This window comes from Neoarius graeffei, chromosome 2, assembly GCF_027579695.1.
Source record: "Neoarius graeffei isolate fNeoGra1 chromosome 2, fNeoGra1.pri, whole genome shotgun sequence".
Classification (NCBI taxonomy): Eukaryota; Metazoa; Chordata; class Actinopteri; order Siluriformes; family Ariidae; genus Neoarius; species Neoarius graeffei.
This window is the reverse complement of record NC_083570.1, coordinates 54,374,567-54,397,516: the sequence shown is the minus strand read 5'-3', so window position 1 is coordinate 54,397,516 and position 22,950 is coordinate 54,374,567. Positions and strand designations below refer to the sequence as shown.

The window sequence follows — 22,950 nt, the reverse complement described above, 5'->3', positions numbered from 1 at the left end:
TTACAGTGATCCATCCACATTGTTTTATTTGTCTCCTAATGTTGTTATAAATTTGATTCTTGATATTATTTTATCATAGTTCTAAATTTCAAAAAGATTGTTTTGGAATTTTTTTTTACGATTAATTTTTTTCAAGATTTTATTACTTCCTCCTTAATATGATTGTACTTCACCCAACTGACAGATAACAACATTTGAATAAATAGATGTTATTTTGATACAGAAATCTTGTTTGTTTGTACATTTTAAATCATTTGTACCAGTATGTGTATCATTAGGGCGGCATGGTGGTGTAGTGGTTAGCGCTGTCGCCTCACAGCAAGAAGGTCCTGGGTTCGAGCCCCGGGGCCGGCGAGGGCCTTTCTGTGTGGAGTTTGCATGTTGTCCGCGTGGGTTTCCTCCGGGTGCTCTGGTTTCCCCCACAGTCCAAAGACATGCAGGTTAGGTTAACTGGTGACTCTAAATTGGCCGTGAGTGTGAATGATTGTCTGTGTCTATGTGTCAGCCCTGTGATGACCTGGCGACTTGTCCAGGGTGTACCCCGCCTTTCACCCGTAGTCAGCTGGGATAGGCTCCAGCTTGCCTGCGACCCTGTAGAAGGATAAAGCAGCTAGAGATAATGAGATGAGATGTGTATCATTAACATCTTCCTGTAGCTTTGTGTATGTCATTCAAGGTTTAAAAAATTCTCCCTATTTTCTGGGGTGAGTGTAGGGAGATCTCCCTCTTTTTCATTGAGCTTGGTTGGAGCATCTGCTACTGTGGAATAAACTGTTTCAGTGTCACCATGGAATACATTTTTAAGTTACAGAATGTGACTGAGAGATAATAGCAATTCAAAGCAGTGTGTGTATGTGTGTGTGTATTCCATCCCATTTTCCATAACCGCTTATCCTGTGTAGGGTCGCAGGCAAGCTGGAGCCTATCCCAGCTGACTATGTGCGAGAGGCAGGGTACACCCTGGACAAGTCACCAGATCATCGCAGGGCTGACACACAGAGACAAACAACCATTCACACTCACATTCACGCTCACATCTACGGTCAATTTAGAGCCACCAATTAGCCTAACCTGCATGTCTTTGGACTGTGGGGGAAACCAGAGCACCCAGACGAAACCCACACAGACATGGGGAGAACATGCAAACTCCACACAGAAAGACCCCCGTCAGCTACTGGGCTCGAACCCAGGACCTTCTTGCTGTGAGGTGACCATGCCAACCACTACACCACCGTGCCACCCCAAATTATATATATATATATATATATATATATATATATATATATATATATATATATATATTCCTCCTTACAGAACAGCTTCATCTCTGGGATATTGGTGGGTTTCCTTACATGAACTGCTCGCTTCAGGTCTTTCCACAACCTTTCGATTGGATTAAGGTCAGGACTTTGACTTGGCCATTCCAAAACATTCACTTTATACTTCTTTAACCATTCTTTGGTAGAATGACTTGTGTGCTTTGGGTCGTTGTCTTGCTGCATGGCCCACTTTCTCTTGAGATTCAGTTCATGGACAGATGCCCTGACATTTTCCTTTAGAATTCACTGGTATAATTCAGAATTCATTGTTCCATCAATGATGGCAAGCCGTCCTGGCCCAGATGCAGCAAAACAGGCCCAAACCATGATACTACCACCACCATGTTTCACAGATGGGATAAGGTTCTTATGCTGGAATGCAGTGTTTTCCTTTCTCCAAACATAACGCTTCTCATTTAAACCAAAAAGTTCTATTTTGGTCTCATCCATCCATGAAACATTTTTCCAATAGCCTTCTGGCTTGTCCACGTTATCTTTAGCAAACTGCAGACAAGCAGCAATGTTCTTTTTGGAGAGCAGTGGCTTTCTCCTTGCAACCCTGCCAGGCACACCATTGTTGTTCAGTGTTCTCCTGATGGTGGACTCATGAACATTAACATTAGCCAATGTGAGAGAGGCCTTCAGTTGCTTAGAAGTTACCCTGGGGTCCTTTGTGACCTCACCAAATATTGCATGCCTTGCTCTTGGCGTGATCTTTGTTGGTCGCCCACTCCTGGGGAGGGTAACAATGGTCTTGAATTTCCTCCATTTGTACACAATCTGTCTGACTGTGGATTGGTGGAGTCCAAACTCTTTAAAGATGGTTTTGCAACCTTTTCCAGCCTGATGAGCATCAACAATGCTTTTTCTGAGGTCCTCAGAAATCTCCTTTGTTCATGCCATGATATACTTCCACAAACATGTGTTATGAAGCTCAGACTTTGATAGATCCCTGTTCTTTAAATAAAACAGGGTGCCCACTCACACCTGATTGTCATCTCATTGATTGAAAACACCTGACTCTAATTAACCCCGCCGACAGTAGTCGGAGGGGTTATTATTTTCACCTGCGTCAGTCTGTGTGTGTGTGTATCTGTCTGTCTGTCTGTCTGTCTGTCTGTCTGTGTGTCTGCAAGATATCTCAAGAACCAATGGATCGATTTGGACCAAATTTTGTACATGTGTTGCCAATCACCCAGGAAGGAAACCATTAAATTTTGAAGGTCAAAGGTCAAGGTCATGGCAGAACTTCGAAATTTTCACCCAATGTATTTTAATAGGGAAAAGGCGGGGTTTGCACTCGTTAGAGTGTCCCTGTCTAGTTTCACCTTCAAATTAACTGCTAATCCTAGAGGTTCACATACTTTTGCCACTCACAGATATGTAATATTGGATCATTTTCCTCAATAAATAAATGACCAAGTATAATATTTTTGTCTCATTTGTTTAACTGGATTCTGTTTATCTACTTTTAGGACTTGTGTGAAAATCTGATGATGTTTTAGGTCATATTTATGCAGAAATATAGAAAATTCTAAAGGGCTTAGTAATCCATGACTGGCTTATTAACTGGGGTTCAAATATAAGGTGACAGAGGACAAAGTCCCTTAGTCATCTATCAACATGGGAAAGATAAAGTTTGGACACACCTTCTAATTAAATGTTTTTTCTTTATTTTTATTATGTCCTACATTGCAGAACAATGTTAAAGGCATCAAAACTATGAAATAACACATGTGGAATTATATAGTAAACAAAAGCAGTGTAAAGAAAGCAGAAGGTTTTATATTTTAGATTCTTCAAAGTTGCCCCGGGAGGCCATGAGTTCTAGGTTGGTGTTTGGAAGGGCATCCAGCTGTAAAACTCTGCTTCATTATAAAGTCATGGTGGTTTGTAGAAGAGAGAGGCACCTTTTGCTTTGATGACAGCTTTGCACACTCTTGGCATTCTCTCAACCAGCTTCATGAGGTAGTCACCTGGAATGGTTTTACAACAGTCTTGAAGGAGTTCCTATTTGTTGAGCACTTGTTAGCTGCTTTTCTTTCACTCTGCGGTCCAATTTATCCCAAACCATCTCAATTGTTTGAGGTCAGGTGACTGTGGAGGCCAGGTCTTCTGATGCAGCACTCCATTCTTCACCTTGGTTAAATGGCCCTTACAAAGCCTGGAGGTGTGTTTGGGTCATTGCCTTTTTGAAAATCAAAACAAATGATGGTCCCACTAAACATACACCAGATGGGATGGCATGTTGCTGCAGAATGCTGTGATAGTGATGTTGTTTAAGTGTGCCTTCAATTTTGAATATATTGTCAACAGTGTCACCAGCAAAGCACGCCCACACCATCACACCTCCTCCGTGTTTCACGTTTGGAAACACATACAGATACTATCCATTCCACCTTTTCTGTGTCTCACAAAGACACAAGGAATGAAACTAAAAATCTTAAATTTGGTATCATCGGACCAAAGTACTTCCAAAGTACTTTCCACTGGTCTCATGTTTATTCCTCAGGAGATCCAGTTTCATTACAGCATTTGATGGTTTTTGCAACTACACTTGAAAATACATTCAAAGTTTTCTGGATTGACTCACCTTTATATCTTGAAGTAATGATTTATATTTATATATTGAAAAAATATATAAATATTTTTATATTTATATATAAATGTTTTATATATAAATATAAAAAAATTATATATAAAAATAAAAAAATTATATAAAAAAGAACCCATATGGGTTCTTTTCCAGCCAGCCTTTTCAGCAATGACTTTCATAAAGACAAACAACCATTCACACTCTCATTCACATCTATGGTCAATTTAGTTTGAATAGTAACTTACTCAAACTCAAAATGAAATATTCTCATAAGCTGCTCTTCTAGCACCTTCTCCATTATTGTACTGTATTGCACTACTGCTATTTTGTACATTGTTTGATTTTAGAGTGTATTTTTATCTATCTATCTATCTATCTATCTATCTATCTATCTATCTATCTATCTATCTATCTATCTATCTATCTATTTGTTTTTCTTAATTTTTTTATCTATATTATCTATATTTATAAATATTTTTATATATTGTTTTGTGTGTGTGTGTGTGTGTGTGTGTGTGTAATCTTTATCTGTTTTTTACAAATAAGGTGAGAGAGAAACGGCATTTCGATTCTCCTATATGTCCTAGATATATAGTGAATTGACTGTAAAGAATCTTTGAATCTTTCTTTGGCTTACCCTCCTTGTGGAGGGTGTCGATGATCATCTTCTGGATAACTGTCAAGACAGCAGTCTTCCTCATGATTCTAGTTGCATGTACTGAACTAGACCGAGAGATGCACGGTATTTACAGTATACTGTTTGAATAGTAACTTACTCAAACTCAGAATGAAATATCCTCATATTTTGAGATGGGTTTTTTTGCACTATAGGCCACAATTATCAAAAATAAAATAGAAAAATGTTTGTACCATTTTAATTTATATGTAATGAGTCTATAATATATTAAATTTTCACTTTCTTAAAAAAGTGATGGGAAATATTGAACTTTTTCAGGATATTCTAATTGTTTGAGATGCACTATACACATTGTGGCAGCGGGGGCGTGGCCAAGCAGCAGTCTGTGAATGGAGGGCGGGGTCAGAGAAGGTAAGTGGCTAGGTCATTACACCTGATGTCAATTTGTGTGTGTGTGTGTGTTTTGTTGCAGGGATGGAGTATAAAGGGAGGGGGAGAGGAGAGAAGAGGCTCCCCGACCACAACACTTGTGTATGTGTGAGTGAGTGAGTGAGTGAGTGAGTGAGTAAGAAAGAAAGAAAGAAAAAGCTGAAAAGCCGAATAAAGTGCGTGTGTGTAAACACAAACTCTCGCCTGCCGTGCTTCTGTGCTCCACCCACACCGGGGTTTACTACAGTGGTGCCGAAACCTGGGACGCACAGAAGGGAACCGTCCCATGGAGTCCTCCCCGTTCAACGAGCTCATCCTTGCCCTCGCTACCGCCCAACAGAACCAGCATCAAGAGCTGCTCACCCTCCGGAAGGAGCAGCAGCACTTCGAAGCCTTGATGCTGGCCCAGCAGGAAGATCGCCAGGCGTTCCGGCACTGGCTCACATCAGCAGGGCCGCCGGCCACCACTGCCGCCACCCTCACGAAGATGGGACCGCAGGACGATCTGGAAGTGTTCCTCGCTCTCTTTGAGCAAACAGCCGAGGCGTGGGGGTGGCCGCTGGAGCAGCGCGCGGCGCGCCTCTGATGGCAGGCTCTGATGGCAGGCAGACGAGGCGCCTCCCCTCGCTTCTCTTCCCCCTCTCTCTCTCCCTCTCTCTCTCCTGTCTCTTGTCCCCCTCCCTACCCCATTCCCCTGCCACGAAGGCGGTGGCTGGCTCCTCCCCAGCCGGCCCGTCGCATCCGTGGTGCCCTCCTCTTCTGTGTCTGTGTTGTCTCCCCCTCAGGTGAGTGACACCCATAACACAGTGCAGAGGGAAAGCCTGTGCTGGTGTGCTGGCGCGGCGGGGAATCGGAGCATCTCCCAAATCAGAGTCCCGCAAGGGAGGTGGGGGCTGTCATCCGGATCCCTGACGTGCCGGAAACCACCCCCGATCGGGCCGGAATGTATCGCGTACCAGTGAGTATTCAAGAGGATACATATCACGCTTTGGTGGCTTCCAGTTGCAATCAGACCTCAATTCACCAACGCCTGGTGCAAGGTGAGGCATTGGGGGGAGCACAAGCGGTGAAAGTGTTGTGTGCGCACGGGGATGTTCACCATTACCCTCTAGTGTCTGTCCATATTCTATTCCGGGGCCAAACACATAAAATGAAGGCGGCGGTTAATCCTCGCCTTACCCACTCGTTGATCTTGGGTACTGATTGGCTGGGATTTAAAGAATTAATGGAGTATTTAACACGCAGTGGGTCCTGCCCTAGTAGGTCACGGGAAGATCCTGGTGTGGCATTGGCTGGAGAAGCTGTCACAGAGCCGTCTGCATCACCACCGCGTCAGAGTGAGGAGCACTCAGCTCCTCCTCCCTCTCTCGGGTTAGGGTTAGTGTATATCACCCACAAATGGATGGATTAGTAGAGCGATTCAACCAGACACTCAAAAACATAATTCAGAAATTCGTTAATGAAGATGCGCGTAATTGGGATAAGTGGCTCGAACCCCTGTTGTTCGCAGTACGAGAGGTCCCGCAAGCCTCCACAGGGTTTTCTCCCTTCGAATTATTATATGGGCGTAAGCCACATGGCATTCTGGATGTGCTGTGGGAAAATTGGGAGGAAGGACCTTCACCGAGTAAAAATGAAATCCAGTACGTTCTTGACCTGTGTGCAAAACTCCACACCCTCACGCAATTAACACAGGAGAATTTACGGCAGGCACAAGAACGTCAAAGCCGGCTGTATGACAGGGGCATGCGCCTTAGAGAATTCACGCCGGGAGAAAAAGTACTCATATTATTGCCCACGTTGAGTTCTAAATTAGTCGCCAAGTGGCAAGGGCCCTTTGAGGTCACACGGCGAGTCAGGGATGTCGACTATGAGGTAAAGCGAACGGATAGGAGCGGGGCACTGCAAGTATACCACCTCAACCTTTTAAAACGCTGGAATGAGGGGGTCCCCATGGCGTTGGCGTCGGTCAATGCCATGGGGACCAGAGAAGGCGGAGCTGGGGCCAGAGGTAAAAAAGATAACATCGCAGACCACTCCGGTCCCTTGTGGAGATCACCTCTTACTGACCCAACTCACGGAGGTAGCCAGGTTGCAGAAGGAATTTTCCGACGTGTTCTCGCCCCTTCCGGGTCATACCCACCTCATAGAACACCACATTGAAACGCCCCCGGGGGTGGTAGTGCGTAGCCACCCTTACTGCTTGCCCGAACACAAGAAAAAGGTGGTTTGGGATGAACTCAAGGCCATGCTCGAAGGGGGCATAATCGAGGAGTCCCACAGTGACTGGAGCAGCCCAGTGGTCCTGGTTCCCAAGACTGATGGGTCGGTCCAGTTCTGTGTGGACTATAGAAAGGTCAACGCGGTGTCTAAATTTGACGCGTACCCAATGCCTCGCATTGATGAGTTGCTTGATCGGTTAGGCGCTGCTCGCTTTTATTCGACACTGGATCTAACCAAGGGATATTGGCAGATCCCCTTGACTCCTCTATCCTGAGAGAAAACGGCCTTTTCCACACCGTTTGGTTTACACCAATTCGTCACGCTCCCCTTTGGGTTATTTGGGGCGCCCATTACGTTCCAGCGGCTTATGGACAGGGTCCTCCGCCCTCATGCTGCCTACACGGCTGCCTATCTAGACGACATAATAATCTACAGTCATGATTGGCCACGGCACTTGGAACACCTGAGGGCTGTTCTAAAGTCGCTGAGGCGAGTGGGCCTCACAGCTAACCCCAAAAAGTGTGCGATTGGGCGGGTGGAAGTACGGTATCTGGGGTTCCACTTGGGTCATGGGCAGGTGCATCCCCAAATTAACAAGACTGCAGCGATTGCAGCCTGCCCGAGGCCCAAGACCAAAAAGGAGGTGAGGCAGTTCTTGGGGCTGGCTGGCTATTATCGTAGGTTTATATCTAACTATTCGGACGTCACCAGCCCGCTAACCGACCTCACTAAAAAGGGGGCTCCAGATCTGGTCCAGTGGACGGAGCAATGCCAACAGGCCTTCTCGGAGGTAAAAGCTGCACTGTGTGGGGGGCCACTTTTACACTCCCCTGACTTCTCCCTCCCCTTTATTTTGCAGACTGATGCATCGGACAGGGGGCTGGGGGCCGTTTTGTCCCAGGAGGTGGAGGGTGAGGAGCGCCCGGTGCTGTACATCAGCCGGAAGCTGTCGATGCGCGAGAGCAAGTACAGCATAATTGAAAAGGAGTGTCTCGCCATCAAGTGGGCTGTCCTCGCCCTCCAATACTACCTGCTGGGGCGCCCTTTCACTCTCTGTTCGGACCATGCGCCCCTCCAGTGGCTCCACTGCATGAAGGATGCCAATGCGCAGATCACCCATTGGTATCTCACGCTCCAGCCATTTAAGTTCGAGGTGATCCATAGGCCGGGGGCGCAGATGGTGGTGGCGGACTTCCTGTCCCGTCGGGGGGGGGGGGGAGTCAGCTTCAGGCCGGACGGCTCCCCGGCCTGAGTCGAGCGGTGGGGGTACGTGGCAGCGGAGGCATGGCCAAGCAGCAGTCTGTGAATGGAGGGCGGGGTCAGAGAAGGTAAGTGGCTAGGTCATTACACCTGATGTCAATTTGTGTGTGTGTGTGTGTGTGTTTTGTTGCAGGGATGGAGTATAAAAGGAGGGGGAGAGGAGAGAAGAGGCTCCCCGACCACAACACTTGTGTATGTGTGAGTGAGTGAGTGAGTGAGTGAGTGAGAAAGAAAGAAAGAAAAAGCTGAATAAAGTGTGTGTGTGTAAACACAAACTCTCGCCTGCCATGCTTCTGTGCTCCACCCACACCGGGGTTTACTACACACATATATACACACACACCTTGGGGAGGTCACCAATCTATCACAGGGCTAAAACAGAGGCAAACAACCATTCACACTCACATTTACACCTATGGGCCTAATGGGCCTGTTACACCTATTGACCTAATCCACATGTCTTTGGACTGTGGGAGGAAACCGGTGCACCCAAAGGAAACTCACGCAGGCATGAGGACAGCATGCAAACTCCACACAGAAAGGTCCCATTCAGCCACAAGGTTTAAACCCAGAATCTTCTTGCTGTTAACCTGATTCAGACTTACACTTTAATCAACTAGTTTCCTGCAGCTCTCTCAGCTCAATGCTGGCTCATTCAAATTCCTTTCATTCAAAGCAGTTTATGGATCTTTTGTTTGGTAGTGTTTAAAGAAGGCTTTTCATGGAGTACTATGACTGTTGACATCTATTTCTACAGTGCAGGGATTGCAGAGACAACTCATTTTTGTTATTGCGTTTCACAGACACAACCCATATGTAAACATAGTGCTTTGAATTAGATTGTCTGCTTGAGGTCATTGGAGTCAGTCTAATCCAGTCCTCAGGGATCATTAGGGAAATTAATAGAACTGGCCCCAACCCTGAAGAAAACATCTGCTGATGGACTCAAGAAAGATCACTGACTAAAATATAACCTAATGTTTGAAGTTATTGCTTATTATGTACTTGGGAATTGAAGCAAGTAACTTGGATGTCTCGAGTATGCGAAGCCAATATGATGTCTCTGTACAGGCCTTTTTATTTTCTTGCTCTGGGCATGGCATGAGAAAGCACTAGATATTGCTTTACATGGCAAGTTTTGTGTATTGTGTCATTAGGATAACAAAAGGTAACTCCTGGGAATGTTAACAGGAAGCGGGATTAGTATACTGTTTATTAGTTGCTTTGTGTTTCATTAACATGCCGTAAAATTACTGGGAACTGCAGTCTGCATATAAACACTATGTGATATTATATACAGGCTAATTACAGTGGTTGTTGTTGTGGGTGGTGTTGGCGTTGTGTGTGTCCATCTTCTAAAAAGAGAAAAACTTGCCTAAGCATATTATATGGGCTCCTTCAGAGGCCATTACTTATTTTGAAATACCAGATACATATATAATTGTGGTTTCTTTTAACTGCCACCTGGATACCTTCTTGTTCCAGTGTCTCCGCACACCGAGACCTTGCAGCAAAGTCACATAGTGACACATGATGAAGGATTTGCAATAAATATCCCTTTTATGCAACCATCTGTCCCTGAAACCATCACACAAATCCTTTTCACAGGTTCTGACTGATAAGCAAGCATGAGTTACATACATAATTAGCATACATAACATTCTGTTTAACCCTGCTATAGTGGTTAAAAAAATAAATGAAACATGGATTACATATGACATTAAAATAAAATTCACCCAAGGAATAAGCTTAAACGTGCTCAGAAATGACCACTACACTCATGCCACTTGGAGAGGTGATGTTAACATTGAGAAAGTGCAGGGTGATGCCAAGGAGCAAGAGTGGCTTGTCTCTAATCTCTATGAATTGGAGACACTCCTAATGCAGTGACATGTCATAGTTGGGACTGAGTGTCCAGATCTTGTGGAGAAAATGATGAGCCCAGTATATCTTTCTTCTGTGGAAAATCATTAAAGGAAAATTCTTGGATTTTTTTATACCAGGCCCTATTTTCCCATCTCTTTGGGTCCAAACATTTACTAGGGACAAAAACAAATGGAACTGGTCCAGTATTGAGTTAGAACACTATAACCATCAACCCCAAAAGAGCTATACAAAGTAATTCTATGGGGCAAAAGTCTGTGTCAAAGTAAATCACTTGTTTTTGCCAATGACAGGCTCATAATGTTATTATAAGTGTCTGACAACATGGAAATGATCCCTACAGGGATATGTCTGTGTCTGTTTACCTTAATAATTGGAAAGAAATTGTAGAAAATGATGGTTTCTACACTCATTGTTTTACCTTCTTTCAGTCTCTAATGCAGAGCCCCATTCAGTGCCTGCAGTTGATTATTGCACTGGGGATATTTTCTGATGTTAACAACAGGGATCCTTTCCATGTTGTCATACACTCATTCATATTGTTGTAATAAGCTAAACATTCGGGCATTAAATTGGAAATGGATTTTTTCACAAATTATATGTGACTTTTCCTTTTGTAAACATCAGTACAAAAGCCCCCAATTTATTTATACATACATACATACATACATACATACATACATACATGAGAGAGAGAGAGAGAGCAAGACGAAGATGATGGCGGCCAGCAGAGAAGTAGAAACATTAAATATAACCTGTAGAGGTGAAAGTCTGGAGCAGGTTCATCAGTTTAAATACCTAGGATCAGTCATCGATTGTGAGGCTGATTGCAACCAAGAAATTCAAGCCAAACTTGGAGCAGCAAGATCGGCTTTGAGGTCACTGCATCCTCTATGGAAAGACTGCGCCTTGAACAAACATATAAAGTTGAAGCTTTTAAAAACACTTGTATGGCCAGTAGCAGTCTATGGTTGCGAATCATGGACTATGAAGACAGACGATATAAGAAGAATGAATGTGTTCGAAATGGATTGCTATAAACGTGCTCTAAGGATAAGATGGACGGAACACAGAACAAATGAATCACTTCTGGAAGAGATGGGCACACGAACTTTAGTTGAAACTGTCAAGAGAAGGAAACTGCAGTATTTTGGCCATATGATCAGAGCCCAGAACCTGTGCACGTACATCTTTGAAGGAAGCATTAATGGAAAGTGATCCAGAGGAAGACAATGAAAAAGATGGGGTGATGACATCAAAGAATGGTTGGGAAGGTCACTTGCGCATTGTACAGCCCTGGCGTGTGATCAAGGAACATGGAAGGAGATGGCGCGGCAATTTGGAGTCCCCGACCCTCAAACTTGAGGATGGGAAAATGTGTATATATATCCACATTCATTGGATATGAGCAATTGCCTGTTCTGATTGGCTACTCTACTACCATACTACTAGGCTATCAGCTCATATACCATGAGTAAAGAAAAATAACATGGCAGAGTGTGTTGCTGAACCAACAGAGGATGAAATAAAAACTACTCAAAAACAAAACTACAAAAAATACAAAAAAGGAACAAAATATGGAATAAAAGTATTTGATGGTAAGAACATATCTTTTTTTTCAAGAATTATTATTATAGCTTTTTTCACAAATTGCTACTGTCATTTCGCCGGTTTGTTTACATTCTAAGTAGAAATTATTTTGTTGACCGTTTTGTATAAAGTTTTTATTTATTGAATTTGCTAAAAATAAAAACGCTCTGTTTCTCAAAATCCAGTGAACGTGGATATAATAAAACAGTTATTCCACTCAGTCTCATCGTACATGGCTTATAGCTGACGAGGTGCGTCATGTATGACTCAATTTCATGTACAAGCAAGAGGGATGACTGCAGCCTTGAGAGGATTGTCAAGAAAAGTAAATTCAAGAACTTGGGAGAGCTTCATAAGGAGTGGACTGAGGCTGGTGTCAATGCATCAAGAGCCACCATGCACAGACATCTTCAGGAAAAGGGCTACACCTGTCACATTCCTAATATCAAGCCACTCCTGAACCAGAGACAATGTCAGAAGCGTCTTACCTGGGCTAAAGAGAGAAAGAACTGGACTGTTGCTTTGTGGTCCAAAGTCCTCTTTTCAGATGAAAATAATTTTTTCATTTAATTTGGAAATCATAGTCTGTGATGATTTGGGGTGGCATGTCATCTGCTGATGTTGGGCCACTGTGTTTTATCAAATCCAAAATCAACACAGACGTCTATCAGGATATTTTAGAGCACTTCATGCTTCCATCTGCTGACAAGCTTTATGGAGATGCCGATTTCCTTTTCCAGCAGGACTTAGTATATGCCCACAGTGCCAAAACTACTACCAAATGGTTTGCTGACCATGATTACTGTGCATAACTGGCCAGCCAACTTGCCTGACCTGAACCCCATGGAGAATCTATGGGCAATTGTCAAGAGGAAGATGAGAAACACCCAACACAAAATACAGACGAGCTGAAGGCCACACTCAAAGCAACCTGGGCTTCAGTAACACCTCAGCAGTGCCACAAGTTGATCATCTCCATGCCACACCGCTTTGATGCAGTAAGTCATGAGCTATCAGCCATAATCATCAAAATTAAAACAAAAAAAGGCTTGGGTAATCAGTATAGAATATATGAAAGTTTACTTTTTTAATTAAATTGTGAAAAAATTAACTTTTTTACAATATTCACACTTTATATATATATATATATATATATATATATATATATATATATATATATATATATATATCTCCATCCATCCATTATCTGTAGCCACTTATCCTGTACAGGGTCGCAGGCAAGCTGGAGCCTATCCCAGTTGATGATGGGCAAGAGGTGGGGTACACCCTGGACAAGTCATCAGGTCATCACAGGGCTGACACATAGAGACAAACAACCATTCACACCTGCGGTCAATTTAGAGCCACCAATTAGCCTAACCTGCATGTCTTTGGACTGTGGGGGAAACCAGAGCACCCGGAGGAAACCCACACAGACATGGGGAGAAAATGCAAACTACACACGGAAAGGCCCTTATCGGCCGCTGGGCCCGAACCCAGAACCTTCTTGCTGTGAGGCGACAGTGCTAACCACTACACTATCATGCCGCCTATATTGATATCTATATCTATACATACAGAGAGAGAGAGAGAGAGTAGAAGTTTCATCTGTATCAGTTTCTTACCAGTGCTATCATCCTACATATGTCTCTCCCCATGAGTGCATTATTGTTTGTCTCTGTCTGACTGTGTATTTGAGTGTTCTCCCTTGGTTCAAATCATCTGACAATTTATCATAGAGCTCCAGTAAAGGTTTGGAAATGCAGAAGATGCAGGAGCAGCTGCATAGCACTCTGAAATTACCATTCCAGATCGAAAGGCTGTCACCGTATCAGTTCATTAAATAAATATGGTAAAACAACCTGGTAAAAAGTCCTTCTGTACCTTTCTATTTAATATTGGAGAAAACCCTTCCAGCTTTGCTTGGTCAACATTAAATCACCAACGGATCAGAGACATATTTTAATTGACAATCCATTGGGGTTTCTTTTTAGCTTATTTTCTGGAGTGACAGAAATAATGCATCACAGTTTTGCTTGCTTTAGGGTATTTGCCTGCTTTTGTTTTAGGTAACATCAATGATAGCCTCGATAAGGAAACTTTTGATAGTTATCTGGTGACTAGCACAAAATTACAAAAAAATTTATATTATTTGGTCAGACTCTCATTGCAAGACCGTCAACAAACACTTCAGGAGGCTTGGCTGAAATCTAGTGTAGAGTAAGTTTTTACACTCACCAGGCAATTGATGTGTTGTGTGCAGTGTGTGTCGGACTCTGGGCCTCAGGCTTCAGGCTGTGTCTGGGCTGGGAATGATAGTGTTGTTGTTGGTAGTGTGATAATCCTGCTGGAGCTCCAGGATGAGAAAGCTGCCCCTGACTCTCCTCCTGCTCAGGCCTTTGGCATTGACTGCGAGCTTGCTTCAGCCAGCGCCCCCCAAGCCCCCACTTCTCCAGGTACACTCTGAATACTTCGTAGTTTATGGCTGAGTAGTAGAGGAAGTCCAGTGCCAGCAGCACCATGATGAAAAAGCCATAGATCCACACTCCAACCAGCGCTGTATAGTTACTGAGATAAAATACAGAGCACATAAGGTATGAACAGGAATGTCTGTTCAGTGATGGAAATGGATCAAGACCTTCAAGGCCTAAACCTCATTTACAATGGCTGGTTGCCTAGAGAGGGTTTGATTATTTTTGTTTATTTATTTTAGGTGTCTTCAGCAATATATATATAGAGAGAGATATTTTTGGTTTTGATAAACTGTGTTCTTGCCAAATCCCAGTCAGTGCAACATTTGGAACTAGCAGTACTTGAAGAAGAAGGATTTTTAAATGTGAAAGTTATCATTTTTAGTCCCATCAAGGGTATGTTCCTGCCTCCTGCCCAGTGGTCCTGTGACAAACCCTGAATCTGCTGCAACTCAAGCCAGGATCAATGAATGAATGAATGATGATTTTAGATTAGGCAGTCTTGTTTGAATAACAGTTCCACAAATTTAAGTTGATACAAATGATTTTATATCATGTTAAAGGCAGCATAATTACCTATGTACTTGAGCTTATATCTTTTTAAAAAATAATAATTTACAGCTAATGCCACTTTTGCAGTTTTAATCTCATTACTAAGTTCATCGTTGCTTCCTTTTATTTGCAGTGATATTGAAGAAGAAGCAGAAGAAGCCTTTGTCACATGTACACAAGCACAGTGAAATTCCTCCTCTGCATTTAACCCATCTGAAGCAGTGAACACACACATGAACACACAAGTGAGCAATGAGCACACACACACATACCCAGAGCAGTGGGCAGCTATGCTACAGTGCCCGGGTAGCAGTTGGGGGTTAGGTGCCTTGCTCAAGGGCACTTCAGCCATGATACAGAGGGAAACGAAAGTGCTGTTCATTCACTCAACTCCCCTCACATTTTTCTTGCCGGTTCCAGGAATCAAACCAGCGACCCTTTTTTAAGGCTTTGCAAAACCATCCAGTTATAATTTTATATTCTGTATATAGCTGATGGGTATTTTTGTAAAATTTTGATTAACTTAAAAGTGTGTACTGTATGTTCGTGCACAAAATTGAGTGCACACAGCTTCCGATTACTGACCAGATAAATTGGCTTTTATATGTACTCGGTTTCCTTCCTTAATATGTTCATTTAATCCCACACCAGTCTATAGATAAAACCACTTTTTCTCTTTTAAAGATCACATTTCTGAATTGTTATGCATGAGCTTGCTTTCACAGATAGCTGAGCTGATTGTGAGTGGCTGCAGTCATTTTTTTTTTTTTTTTAAACCTAAGGGCAATGATAAATATCACTGGCTACGTCCTACTGACCGCAAATGTGAATGAAATGGCTTCTCACCAGGTTTCCTTTCCTCACACAATGCTTTTATAATGCCTGGGAGCACAGTAGGTGAGCACAGACTGCCCTGACCATTAGTAAAGGACACATACTGTGTGGGAAACAAGAACAGCTTCAAGCCTTGCTAAACTGTGATAATAACTGCACTGGGTGAAAGGCGAAGGAGTGCATGAGAGCAGCATTACTTAATTTGGCATTTTAAAAATGCAGATATGACTTGGACTTGACATTGTTCATCTCAGAAAATGTGCAGCCTCATTTCAACGGCAAAGTCTGCGTAGGAAAGGAGATGCTGTTCCAAGAGCAGCAAAAAATATCAGACTCTTTTGAGGTCCAAGTTTATCACATAATCTTGTTTTTCTATCTGTGTGGGCTGCACGGGTTAGTGCCAGGCTGATAATCCCTCTATCTATGCCTCATGCAATCTAAATGTCAGTTACTTGCTCCACCATCCATCTGGAGTGCTTGCTTTTTTTGCTGGTGGGAAGACCATAACAGTGCTGTGAAGTCAACAAGCAAGGTAGAGACAGCTCATGAAATTTTTTATCCTATGTTAGATTATACTAATATTCAAATTATTTTGGCTAATGTTGGGGAAGAAATAAATAATAATATAAACCTCATATAAATAGAGAAATATCATTTAAATTGATGGCGTGCATGCTTTTTAAACTAACTCTCAAGCATATGAACTGCTTGCAAAAAATATTCACGCTTATGTGGCTAGTAAGAAGCAGATATATTGTATGAAGTTTTTTTTTTTTCCTCACATTAACTGACTTACTTGTGTGAAAACCCATCCAGGGTGGTGGTGAGGTTGACCTGCATGATGGTTTGAAACTCCGTGTCATTGCAGCAGTACTTGAAGGCAGTGTTGTTGTGGTGACAGCAGAACATGTAGGTCTTGTTGTCTGACAGACGAGGACAGTGGAATCCAAAATGATACCGGCCCTTGTGGTCAGTGTAGGGCTCGCACACGCGAAAATGAGCCGAGAGAGCTGCAGGAAAGAGAGTTTATAGTAACATCACATCACATGAACTGTCATATCCTGGACTTCTGATCAACATGACCTGTTCCTAATCACACACACTTCTATAAATAATTCAGGCTTTCAGTCGGTCATTACAAAGTCACACTCTTGGTGTTGTGTCATGTTACAGATCCTGCTTGTTCTGTGTTCGTTATCCTGGTTTGCTTTGTTTCGGGTATGCTTTTTCAATTCTGTCCCTGCCTTCCCTGACAAAAAAGAAGTTTATTCAAGTGTGCTTCTAGTATACTTCTTTTAAACTAAAAATAAGAGTGTATGCTATCAGTTTACTTTCTATTTACTTATCAGAGATATACTTAATAAAGTTATACATAAGTATACTTGGCTTATACTGAAAAGTATATAGAAAAGTCTAAGTATATTAAGCTTATACTTAAGCTTTTAACAAAAGTGTAATAAAGAATTAAAATATTTGTGCCTTATGTTTAAGTGTACTTGCCCTGTAGTTGTGCTTCAGCATTGTTGACTCTTAGGTAGGTCTGTGGTTCCATATAAGTTTTTTTTTTTTTTTTTTAATGTCTCCTGAGTGGGATGATTACATTTTTTTTTATTATTTATTTATTTTCCTTTAGAGCTTGGATGTCAATTTCAGTTGTCATTGCCATGTTTTTATACTTTGGCGTTTAATACAATGTTGTTTTAAATTTTGATTTTTAAAGAAAATGAATATGTTCTTAATCCTGAGTATCTGTTATTTTGTGAATTCTTACCTTTATAACTTCATTGTAACTTAAGGTACAAAACACTTAAGTTGTCTACTGGTAGTGTGCATGAGGTAAGGGTTAGGGCTAGAAAACTAATAGTATACCTAGAAGGGTAATTGCAGTATACTTCAAAACTAAAAAGTGGACTGGATGTATATAACCAGTAACTAATAGTATATTTCCAATATGCTATAAAGTATACTGTTATAAACTAAAAAGTGGACTAGAAGTGTGTAACGACTAAACCAGTAGTATATTTCCAGTATACTACAAAGTATACTACAAAGTAAACTAAAAAAGTGGACTAGAAGTATAAAACAAGTAAACTCATAGTATATTTCCAGTGAAGTATGCTTCTGTAAACTAAAGAGTGGACTACAAGTATAGAACTAGTAAACTATGAGTATATAAGTTTACTTGTGGTATACTTGCAGTACAGAATAAAAAATATTAGTTGCATACTCAAAGTTTACTTCTCTTAGACTTAAAGTATACTTTTTATAAACTAAGAGTGGGCCAATTTAGTCCCAAAAATTATTAGATTAGTTTACTTACAAGTATACTGTAAGTACATTGATATCAGTATACTTGGTACACAAAAGTATAATTAAGGAAATATACTTTAACTTTACTTAAGTATACTTAATGAAATGAACCTGAAGTATACTTCTTTTTGATAAGGGTTGTCTAGTCTGTTTGTTGATCTCCTTATTTAGGTCTGTTTCATGTTGTGAATTTGAAAACTTCTCTGCCTCAAGTGTTTTAAATAAGCCCTGCATTTGCATCCCACCTGTATGTGTCTGACAGGATGATGGAACTTTTAAACAAAACAACAAATTTCACATCTAGGCAAGATACAGTAGCATTTAATAAAAAGAGCTGTGTGAAATTCAAAAGATTAACCCCTTCAACTCCAAAGATGTGTCAGTGGGTCCAGATGTACAATGAGACCAGGAAATCATAAGTGTAGGAAGCCAGCGGATCTCAAGTAATTATCTCCGAGATGAAAGTGTTGCAGCATCTGCTCTCTTTCATGTGCTGTACCTGAGCTACGTCAAAGAAAATGTATAGAGAAGAGAAGTCTTATGTGTTGATGGGACTAAAAGAAAGACGCAAGGGTTTTTCTATTGGTCCTCAAATAAACAAAAACAAAACTTACCTTCTATAATTTAGCAAATCACTTAGATTTAAAAGACGATGTCATTCTCTCTAAATATTTTATACAGTACAACCTGGCTTCATTCCAAGTTTCAACATTTATTATAAAAGAAAGACCAACATGGCCAAAGCACAACATTTTACAGTATATTAATAATTCATTCAGTATGGTTGGATAAAGTTAAATCTGCAGTATTTCTCTGATGTGTAATGAGCACAGTGTTTTTTTGAAAACAAGCACTGAATAAGGTTAGACTCAGATGCCATGCTTGTTTCCTTCCTTGCATTTCTCTTCATTCTAAAACGGATTTTGTTGTGTTCAGTCTTTCCGAATTTGTAGCAATCTCGTTGTTGGACAAAAAAAAAGTTTTAGTTACCAAGTCTCCCTTGTTTACAAGTGGATAATACTACAAGGCATACAGATTAGGGTAAGGCATTGGTTTGCTCCAAGAGACTATGCTCACAGACACATGCAGGCATAAAGTCCAGAATTATTAGCACCCTTTGTGAGCAAAAATAGATTCAAATCTATTTTATTTGTTTACCTTTGTATAGCTGAATTTGTATAATGATGACAGATATTATCACAAAACAGCTTTACAGAAATCTGGGTATATTTTTATATGGGCACTAGTTTTACATTCATACCTTTGTTTTGTTTTATTTTATTTATTTATTTTTTTACACAAAATTCATTATGATCAATTTCTGGCAAATTTGTTTGATTTTGTACTTAAAAAAAGGTTACATATGAACAACTTCATACTTATATGTACTTAGTACATAATGTTCTTTCCAAGAATGATAATTTATTGCATTTATTGCAAATTGATAGCATTTGTGTGAAATACTCTTTAGTGGTATCAATTCCATTGCCACATTTTTGTGTGAACATTATTTAACATTAAAAAAAATTCTGCTGTCAGAAGAAACGTAAATAGTTTCTCCAAGTGTTTGAATGAAGACTTGTTTGAGTGGAGTCTGTAATATTTATTATATACGTGTCTTGCAAAAGTATTCATCTACCTTGGTGTTTGTCCTGTTTTGTCGCATTACAAGCTGGAATTAAAATGGATTGTTGGGAGGTTAGCACCATTTGATTTACACAACATGCCTACCACTTTAAAGGTGAAAATAGTTTTTTTTAATTGTGACACAAACAATAATTAAGATGAAAAAACAGAAATCTGGAGTGTGCATAGGCAAAACCGTTCCAACTCCTTCAAGTTAGATGGGTTGCGTTGGTGTACAACAATCTTCAAGTTATGCCACAGATTCTCAATTGGATTGAGGTCTGGGCTTTGACTAGGCCATTCCAAGACATTTAAATATTTCCCTTAAACCACTCCAGTGTAGCTTTAGCAGTATGTTTAGGGTCATCGTCCTGCTGGACCGTGAACCTTCATCCCAGTCTCAAACCTCTGGCTGATTCAAACAGGTTTTCCTCCAGAATTGCCCTGTAATTAGTGCCATCAATCTTTCCTTCGATCCTGCCCAGCTTTCCTGTCTCTGCAGATGAAAAACATCCCCACAGCATGCTGCTGCCACCACCATGCTTCACTGTAGGAATGGTGTTTTCAGGGTGATGGAAAGTGTTGGGTTTGTGCCACACGTGGTGTTTCCCATGATGGCCAAAAAGTTCAATTTTAGTCGCATCTGAGCAGAGAATCTTCTTGCATGTGTTTAGGGAGTCTGCCACATGCTGTTGGGCAAACTCCAAATGTGTTTTCTTATTTTTTTTCTTGAAGCAATGGCTTTTTTCTGGCTAGTCTTCCATAAAGCCCCACTCTCTGGAGTGTATGGCTTAAAGTGGTCCTATGGACAGTAGTTTTGCAGAGTCAGGGTCCTTCCAGAACAGGTTGATTTATACAAACCTCATGTGACAGATCATGTGGCACTTTGATTGCACACAGGTGGATCTTAATCAACTAATTGTGACTTATGAAGTGAATTGGTTGGACCAGCTCTTATTTAGGGGTTTCATACGAAAGGGGGTGAATACTTATGCACACTCCAGATTTCTGTTTATCTTCATCTTAATTATTGCTTGTGTTTAAAAAAACAATTTGCACCATTGTTGTGTAAATCAAATGGTGCTATCCCTCCAAAAATCCATTTTAATTCCAGCTTGTAATGCAACAAAACAGGACAAACACCAAGGAGGATGAATACTTTTGCAAGACACTGTACACTCATTTTTGCTCATTTTCTTAAAGGGTGTCAATCATTCTGGAGTGAAAAACAATACGTGCTACATAGCAAGTTCATATAGTCAGACTCTCATCTACTAGTCTTACCTGCAGAGGAAAACAGGAGCAAGATGACAGCCAAAAGGTTAAATGACCGAGATCTAGTGACACTCATCTTTTTGTCCTCCTCCATGAGAGGATGGCAGGAGGAGGATGGAGAGCTTCAGCTGAGCTCAGACATCATGTCTCATGTCCAGCTGATGTTGCCATGGCTGCAGCAATCTGACAGGCCACCTGTCAGAACAGAAGATCCAGCTGGTCAACTTGGATCGAAAGACCAAGGCAGTTGTTGTGTGTAGAAGGATATTGAATCCTGTCCAGTTCTACCTACAGACCCAAGATTTCAAAATTGAAGAGTCAAGAATTTTATTTGTTAAGTCCATTGTGTAGCACGAGGAGATATTTTTTGTCTCTCAGCACTTTAACAAAGCAGGGTATAAAGAGTAAATAAATAAATATGGCATATAGAGAGTAAAGAAATAAATAGCTGCATATGAATTAGATTGAAAAACAGTATCAGCAATGGATTACAGGCAAAAAGTGACACAGGCATGAGGTGAATAATTGTGCATATAAATGGTGTGTGTGTGTGTGTGTGTGTGTGTGTGTGTGTGTGTGTGTGTGTGTGTGTGTGTGTGTAGTTGAATACAAACTTGCATCTTCATGATCAATGTTCTGATTCACTCATGAGTCGTTAAATATCATTAAAGACTTGTCCATATATTATGAAGCACATGAAAATGCTCATTTAATGTTCCCTTATCAAATTAAAAACGAAATGTTCCTAACCTCTTGCATGTAGCCTTCTTTAGCACAGGGCATCAGTAGTGTGTATAAGTATGTTCGTTTAGATGAACACATTCAAAGAGAAACAGAACTGTAATTCAAAGTGTCTACTTCAGTCCTTTCCTCTGCTATTAAGTCTGCTGATTTCACTCTAGTAGGGGTAACCAAACCTAGCATTTTGAGCATTCAGAGTTCAGAAAGTCCAAGAGAGCTACTAATCCATCTACATTTGCATTTTATAGCACAGAAGAGCTGAAAAACAACAGCTGAAATGTAGGGTGCTGCTGATATGCAACCTCTAAATCACATTGCTTCTTGTATATCTGCTCTCATTGATAACCAAAGGCCAAGTGCATTAAAAACCTTCTTAGTCTATCTTGTGTCTAAGGTCCACACATATATCAGCTTGACCTCTCATAGCTCTGACTAATAAAATGGAGAGTAACTGTTTAACAGCAAGAGTTACCAGAGGATTAACCCCCCACTGTAACCCCAGCTGTATAGGCGAGAGGCCGAGGGCTATGGAAACAGAGATTGGCGCCGCACCTATGCGCCTCAAAAGATCTGGTTAGTACTGGGACAGGAGACTGTCTGGGAAGACCAGATCCTGGCGTGGAAAGGACTTTGACTTGACCTGAACTGCTTAATAGTAAGTTATAAACATCCTGCTTTTCCTCCCTATAAATGAAACAAGATTTTAACCCTCTATGGTACACATTATGATTGCAATGGATAAAAAAAATATTTGTAATGTTGCCTGAAGATAACACCGGACCATAGAGAGTTAAGTCTAAAAGTGAGCTCTTCACCACCTCTGTGGAAGGTACAGGGTGTTTCAAAAAAATTTGATATAATTTCACAATCTAATAACTTTGCCAATTCTCGTTCAATTGACCTCAAATTTTAACAGCATGTGTGGAAACAGGTCAAAATTTTATGTTTAATGTGTTTTGTTTTTATCTTTTTAGGTATAGAAATGCCACTCACTGGAAAAGAAAAGGTGTTTTGTGTGTTAGAGTACGCTCAAACACAGTCAAACAAGACTGTGCAGCATGCATTTATGAGCATATTCTCTAAAAATGCACTGTTACCAGAAAAGACTTACCAAAGACATGCTGCAGTGTGTTTGGCAGGAGCTGGACTACCGACTTGACGTGTACCGTGTCTCAAGCAGCGTGCATATTGAAAATTTGTGAA

General features: G+C 41.1%; 1 protein-coding gene across 1 annotated transcript; it reads right to left on the bottom strand.

Annotated features, from left to right (window-relative positions):
- Positions 1-14,172: 14,172 nt before the first annotated feature.
- Positions 14,173-21,100, bottom strand: shisal1b (shisa like 1b). Its single transcript, XM_060908308.1, has 3 exons — positions 21,016-21,100; positions 16,592-16,805; positions 14,173-14,506 (listed from the first exon to the last, which is right to left on the bottom strand). Exons 1-3 carry the CDS (start codon positions 21,098-21,100, stop codon positions 14,173-14,175), a joined length of 633 nt encoding a protein of 210 aa, XP_060764291.1.
- Positions 21,101-22,950: the final 1,850 nt, after the last annotated feature.